General features: G+C 36.7%; 1 protein-coding gene across 1 annotated transcript; it reads left to right on the forward strand.

The window, feature by feature from the left end:
- Window positions 1-4,323: 4,323 nt before the first annotated feature.
- On the forward strand, window positions 4,324-6,683 carry LOC114291902 (cyclin-B2-4-like). The gene is given in 10 exon segments (XM_082889275.1): window positions 4,324-4,378; window positions 4,527-4,606; window positions 4,608-4,675; window positions 4,790-4,858; window positions 4,953-5,001; window positions 5,092-5,247; window positions 5,351-5,473; window positions 5,827-5,916; window positions 6,017-6,104; window positions 6,667-6,683. Coding segments are annotated over 10 exon segments (795 nt in total).
- Window positions 6,684-7,971: the final 1,288 nt, after the last annotated feature.

Raw genomic sequence — 7,971 nt, forward strand, 5'->3', positions numbered from 1 at the left:
AACACCTCAGCTAGGAGTTTTTTTTATCAACACAGACATGATCAAAGCTGTAGAGCTATACTTCGTATTGAATTCTGCCCCAAATCAGATACCAACCTTGCAATGGATATGCACATTCCTGTACAGTTTCACTGTAAGGCACATACTAGCTAAGAGAAAGCCAAAACACTCCTATGAGGTGGTAGGTTTACCCTGTCCTAGTTTTGTCATGAACTAGGGTTCGCTATTTCAATCAAGCGATTTTACGCAATCCTACATTCGGGTGAGCGTTTTGTCCTAGCTTGGAACAGTCTCTATGGCTTTTCTACATGCAACTAAGCCAAATGGTCAAATTATGGGTACCTCAACAAGACTACCTAATATACCTCCCACACCTAACACGAGAAGTGAAAGGAGCATCAAACGGTACCGTGGTAGTCCAGATCCAAGGACTGTGTTCCTAACGTGGTAGAGCCCACGATCGGTTAACCTTTTGGCATGCTTTTGGGCAAGCCTCCAGCAAATCATCCAGGAATAGCAGATGGCAAACACAGTGACTTAAACGCACCAATGCAAATGCAATGCAAAGAACATATAAGCGTAGATAAAATTTCACATCATGAATTTCGAGTCAAGTTCTCTAAAGTCCCCAGTAGAGTCACTAGAAACTGTAGCTTTTCTTTTCGTGCTTCTTTCAGATACGATAGCCCTACAGTTCGGACTCCCGTGGTTCTGAATTTGATTTCACAAGTGCAATGTGAAATAGATAAACACAAAAGAGTCCAAATCCAACAATTCTTTTGGAAAATCGATTTTGAATCAAAATGCCAAAAATGGACTACTTTGCTAGATTATAGAGTTGACACCTAAATTTTTTTGGAAAATTTAAGAAACCAATGACTCGTGCCAAAGGCTATGTGTCCGTCATCACCAAAGTGTCTCGGCTCGGGAACTTAGGTACGAGAGAGGAAGGTCATGAATTGAGCACCCCACTCGCCCGATCAAAGATCGGCCTCTACTAATCATGATATGATTCTTATTTACATTATATACTTTTGTTCCGATTATTTAGGCTAGCATTACCATGGGATTCACACAAGTATAGACTAATTTGCAAAAATTGGAACACTTTGATTTCATGTTTGGTTTAAAAAATTGTTTTGAATATGTACCTCTTGAAAAGTGGCCTCATATATACATCACTCAAATTATCCCAATTTAAGCAATTAGCCTTCATCCACTGACATTCAAACAGTATATCACTTAAGCACTTATCCTCATGGTATCATGCTTGTCATGGCAACAATTACATGCATGCAATATGCTAAAGCAATGAAGCTTACCCAATTCTTGAGGCGAGCCAAAAGAGAGAAAATAGTAAGAAAAACACATGATCCTAACTAATGAAATATGCCTAATGCAACACATACAATATGCAATTTAAATCGGCTCAGCTACTAACATGACATGAAAATCAATTTAATAGCATGCGATTTGAGCACGTTTTCAAAGAGGTAATACATAACAATGTTAGTTAGAATGATGCGCTGAGCCTAATGCATGCAAGACAAATGCATGCTTTATACATCGAAAATGCTTAAACGAAATATGATGCTCTAAACTATCCATCATAAGCGGGTAAATAAAAGAGAGAAAGACGTGAGGTTGGAAGACATACACATTATTACATATTTGCACTCGCACAAGAGGGTCTGAATAAATGCCCTAGCTAATTACTACAAATTAACTAACTATTACAAACCAAATGAAATAAATTAACTACACTAGCTAATTAGTAAAAATTGGCCCTCGCACAAGAGGGTCTGAATAAATGAATCAGCTAAGCTACTTAACTAATTATTATAACGCCGAATTTAACTAACTATTCTAGCTAATTAAATAATTACAATACAAAATTTAGAAATTAACTAATTAATCACAACACAAAATTAACTAGCTAGAATTAATTATGCTAATTAAGTAATTAATCCAACTAATCCACCCTGAGAAGTAAGGAAGACTCATGCATGAAGGCGGTTTCCAACAGAAAATGCCTCTGTTTTGCTGCCAAAAGTGCAGTCAGAAAATTGCACTGTTTTGCCTCAGCCTCTGCTCTGTTTTGCAGGAAAAATGGTACTTCCTGGTTGAAAAAGTGGCGGGCCGGCCAAAAGTGTTGGATGGCTGTACATAAAAAGTGGCCAGCCAGCCACTAGTTTGTGGCACTGCCTTGCTGCAACAGATAACAATGCAACAAATAACAAACATAGCACAAACAGAGCATTTTCAAAGGATATCTATCCACCATGCCTCTCCTTATCGTCACATAGCTCAAAGGAGGGGTATGCTTAATTCATAAACCATCAATTGATGCAAATTCATTGCATGATGGCCTAGGAACCAAGGGATACAATTTCGACAAATACACAATGAAAGACTCACAAACCTCCCCCCTATCATGGTACTTATGAAGGGAAGTGGTTGACATTGACTCTTGAACCGTTTTCATCACTAACAAGTATGAAATAACTCAAGACTCAATGGGTTCAATTAACGTCCGATCGAAACCAAACCATTTTATTATCTTGCTTCATTTTATTCCAATTTTAATACGTCTTTTAATTACTTTCCATTCTTTAACCCTTTTAGTCCAATAATGCGGATTAAGTCCACTAATGGAAAGAAGTGTCAAACAAAGGGCTATTTTGGGCATGAGAGAGATGCCATGCCGTTGGTAATGAATCTCCGAAGAGATTAAACCATTAAAGCACAACAATCTCTATCTCAAGCTTAAACAAACAATCGGTTTGAAACAACTCTCAAAGTAAGGAAAAAGCCAAGAAATGAGAGAAGTACAGAGATGATTAGAGGTAAACACAAGTATGAAAAGCTTGAAATAAATGCTATTAACTCAAATAGGTTGGTGTCTAATGCCTAAAACACCAAACCTATGAGGATTGTTACACTACAAGCAGGAAATACAAAGCTTAAATGACATGAACAACTTAAAACAGGCCTAAAATAGGCTAAAATAGCACTAAAATTAAGCTAAAAATATCTACCAAAGCAAGCTAAACTAATGAAGCAATTAAGCTAGTAAACAAACCAAAGGCCGGGAGGCTAACCCCTCCATTTTTTGGGACTTCAAAACCATATTTTAGTCTTTAAAAAACCTCTGAAAATCGATGGTAAAAAGCTTGAAAAGAGTTTATGAAAAGATGGGAAACACAAGGGGAAATGCCTAGGAAGCAAGGTTCAAAGAAGGGTGGTCAACCCCTCTACCTTTAATGGCCTTACACCACAAGTTTCAGCCCACAAATACAGGTGAAACACAGCCCAAAAATTGTAAGAAATGATAGGAAATAAATGGTGCAAAAGAGCTAGGATGTATGCCTCTTGAAGAGGCGTGATCCTTTGAAGTACGAACCACCAATTTCACACCCTCAAGAGCTAAAATGCAAGCTCAAACATCTCAGCAAAGGACCCTTAAGGTTTGGTTTAGAGTGCCTAGGCAAAGGGTGTAGAAGTTGCAAGGGAGAGAGAAATATTATTCCAAACTTTGCTCTACAAATTTTCTAACCTAATTTTTTAGAGGGAGTCATCTATATATAGAAATATATGTGGCTATCTCGAAAGTATCCATACAGACACAACTGGTGCAGTGCATACATCTGTGGAGACAACTGACAAAAAGATCTGTGTTTTTAAACAAGTGGCCAGCTGGCCCCCAAAAGGGGGCGGCTGTACACTATTGTTAGCCAGTAGGCCACTAGTGGGTCTGCAGGTCCCTAGATGGTCAGGCTTGAAAAACTATTGTTTTGGTCCAAAAACAAGGCACAAAGTTTGCAGGTTTCTAAGACTCAAAACCGAGGTTTCCTGCTAAGGAAATTGAGCATTTTGAACAAGCGTATAAATTCATCATTGGGTGATCAATCAGTGGCGCCCAAGTCTTAAGGGCAATAAAAAATGGGGTGTCTACAACAATAACTCTACTTTCTCCTCTCTACCCTTGCTACTCCCTACTGTCGTCGCCCCTTCTCATCGTTCAGTACTACGGCCGACATCGCATCTCCGAGGTAAATATGCCATCAAAATATCTGTCTTTGCTTGTTTGTTTGAAATTGAATACAGACTTCTTGAGAGATTCTTGATTTGTAGGTTGACTTCTTCAATTTTATGATCTAGGTTTTGTTTGTCGATCCCTATTCTTCTTGATCGTGTTTCCTTTTGATTTTCAATGTTTTTTCAATCAAATTTGTGCATTTTGGCCATTGAGTTATTAAGTGGTTTCGTGTGCCTGTGATTGGATTTTTACGTTCTCTGTTGTGTTCTTTGTAGACATTCAAAATGGTTGGCTTAGATGAGAATCATCCAGGTGTAATAAGGCCCACAAATATTCAAGGTAATTTGAAATTTGAACCGTTTATGAGTTTGTTTCCCATCTTGGATCTGTATTGAGATGACTTGTTTGGTTTATAATAATGCCCATTGATTTAAGGGTTTAAACCCTAATTTTGACAACATTAGGAATTTTTTCTGATCTATTATAGGGGGATTACATCCGAGAGCTGGAAAGTTAGCAACAGGAATTAGGCACAACCAAAGAGTGTTAAGTACGATTAATCACAACGTAGTTGGAGCTTATAGTTGGAGCTTATGCTTACCCTTATGCAGTGAACAAGAGGCTAGCCTTGTTTGAGTAATTTCTTAAATCATTCTTTGATGGTTTCAAACAATTTCTTCGATAGTCCACCAAGAGTCTTCTTTCCGAGTACCCAATTTGATCTCCTTCATTCAACTCTTTAATATTCAGAAACAATGGACTGTCTAATAAGAACCACCTGACTATCCTGCCTATTCCGGCACATAGATCAATTACTAGGTCGGTAATTGACCCTCTTCTGTTGGTTTCTGATGATGCACTTAAAAATTGTATGCCCTCAGCTTTGTGTGTTTGATTCTTTTGGTTACTATAGGAAGTTTGCTGCACAAATGGCTGGTAAACAAAAACAACCATTACTTGAGGTACTTTTTGTGAGAATAGAGAAAATTAATTTATTTTATTAGAGTACATATACATATTGGGTTGGTTTTAATCGTGATACTTACCCATAGCAAACAAAAAAAAAAGTGGTCCAATCACTTCCCGTTCCGATTGAATCAGGAGATTGTAGCATCATAGAGGTGGATGACTACAACGCTGCTGGTGACTCCCTCGTCCCAATGCTTATGCAACATACTGAGGCAATGTTGGAGGAAATAGATCGGATGGTAGTTATATTCTTTTTATTATAAAGATTGAGTTAATTTCTCTAGTAGGGGCAATGGTCTTATAAAAAAAATTATACATTTTTTTTTTTTTATTTGTTGGTAGGAGGTTGAAATGGAAGATACAACTGATGAGCCAGTTGATGACATAGACAACAGTGATAAAAGGAATCCACTTGTTGTTGTTGAGTATATTGATGAGATATATGCCTACTACAAGAAAGTTGAGGTAGTTTGTAGTTTCCATTATGCCTGCTTAAATGTTTCCTTCCAAACTGTTAAACATAATTTTCTTATTACTTTGGACTGATACATCTATTTATCACTGAACTTGATGGATTTGTTATCTTCGTGCACTAGATCATACTTTGAACTCAGCTAATTTGGTTTCTCACCAAAGTTGTGGTTTCAATTGTCATTCTTTTAGATGACCACTTTATATTAGTAACCATTTGGCTGAAATAGTTTGATCATTGAGACACAGATTTCTGAAATGTAACTATTTTTTTTTAATCCCATCCACAGTTTCATGGGCTTGTTCGTTTATAAAAGTAAGCAATATTTTTTGGTTTCTAAATATAGAGTTCTAGCTGTGTCTTTCCAAACTATATGGGACATCAATTTGACATTAATGAAAGGATGAGAGGTATTCTGATTGACTGGCTCATTGACGTACATGAAATGCTGTATTAGTAAGTCGCTTAATTAATTTAGATGATATAAATTGTAGACAGCCTTGATAACCATAACCGTTTGATCAATGGATGAACAGGTGCACTACAAGTTGAAATTGATGGATGAGACCTTATATCTGACTGTGAATATTATCGATAGATTCTTGGTAGTCCAACCGGTTGGAGGTAAATATGACATCAAAGCAACCATATATTTCCCTAAAAACCTGGGCCTATAAATCACATAGCAACCTCCTTTGTATAAACCTTTGATGAGTCGTATGACATGGTTGCTTCTAGTTAGTTTGTGTGTTGTGCTTCATGTGTGTTATGTGGAAAGGGATTGTGGAGTTACTCCTATAGCCTAGCTGTTGTGTTTCACGGAACAAAATTTAGGTTATTTAACTTATGAAAAAAAAAATGATTTGATTTTGCAAGATAAGTTTGATCTACAAGGCAATTCGACTGATGTAGCAAGGGCTTTAAACACACAGTTTGGTTGGTGATTGAGTGGCTTCACCTATAAGTTGCACAAACAATACAAGCAAATTAAGGATGCAATAGGGGAAGAGTATGCAAGAAGCCACCAACCTGCAAGTGTTACTCTTAATCAGTGGACATCTCTAATTGACAAGAAGTGGAATAGTAGAGAATTCATGGTAAAATGTTTTATGTTAATTGTCAAAAATAAGTTTCTTCTTACTAATGTTAAAATTTTCTTGTTTTTATTGTTGTTTCTATCGTATAGGAATGATCAGTAACTAATGTGAATAATAGGATGCAAATGAAAACAAAACATAAATATGGATCAAAATCAATCCCGATCAGGGTGCACAGCTCGGTGCGTTCTACAATTTTATTTTATAGGATTAGTAGGCTTTGTTATTTAAATATTTGAAATAACATTCAGATTCTGATGAACAAGTGCAGCTGGTTTTTCCCGCTCCTTAGAGGGGTTTAGTCTCCTCAGATGCAATTTCCCTACAGTTCGGACTCCCGTGGTTCTGAATCTGGTTTCACAAATGCAATGTGAAACAGAAAAATGAATGAGAGTCCAAATCTGACAAAGTCTAGAAAATCCATTAATCATCAGAGATGCCAAAAATGAACTGCATTGCCAGATTTCAGAGTCGTCACCTAAATATTTTTGGGAAATTTAGGAAATCCGTGACTCGTGCCAAAGGCCACTTGTCTGTCATAACCAATGTGTCTTGGTTTGGGAACTTAGGTATGAGATGGGAAAGTCATGAATTGAGCATCCCACTCACCCGATCAAAGATCGACCTATACTAAATCATGATGTGAATTTTATGGACATTATATACTCATATTCTGATTATTAATATACTAACGTTACTAACGTCACCTACTTTGGATTGCTTTGATTTCATGCTTTTTTGAAAAGAGTTTTGAATATGTGCAACAAAGGAAAAGCAAGCTCATATGTACAATAATCAAAGTCATTCCAATCTAAGCAAAATAGCCTCCATGCATAGGCATTCATAGTGATATTTCAAGTAAGCGAGTAGCCTCATGGTAGTATGCTTGACATGGCAACATAAACACATATATGACATGCTAAAGCAAAAGTGCTCACCTAGTACTCCAATGAGGCTAGCCAAAGAAAAGAAGATAGTAAGAAAAATGCATGATCCTAAAGAAATGCACATGACTAATGCAACACATACAAAGTCCAGTTACTTGATTTGACTATGAATATGTCATATAAATCCACTCAAAGCATGTGGTAACGCACGTGTTCAAGTAAGAAATAATCAATGATGTCAAGTATGATGAGCCAAACCTTAATGCATGTAAAAACGGACACAAATCATGGTAGTGATAAAAGAAAATATGATGCTATACAATTATGGTAAGCTTTTAAGCAAAAGGGAGAAAGAAATGGGGATTGGAAGACATACATCACATGTTACAAATTTGCCCTCGCACAAGAGGGTCCGAATGTCCTAATTAACCAATTATTACAAACATAAATGAATAAACTCATTATCTAATTATTACAAATACAAATTTCAAAGTGACTAATCTAAAG

The sequence above is a fragment of the Camellia sinensis genome, chromosome 9 (genome assembly GCF_055761805.1).
Source record: "Camellia sinensis isolate YWXY chromosome 9, ASM5576180v1, whole genome shotgun sequence".
Lineage (NCBI taxonomy): Eukaryota > Viridiplantae > Streptophyta > Magnoliopsida > Ericales > Theaceae > Camellia > Camellia sinensis.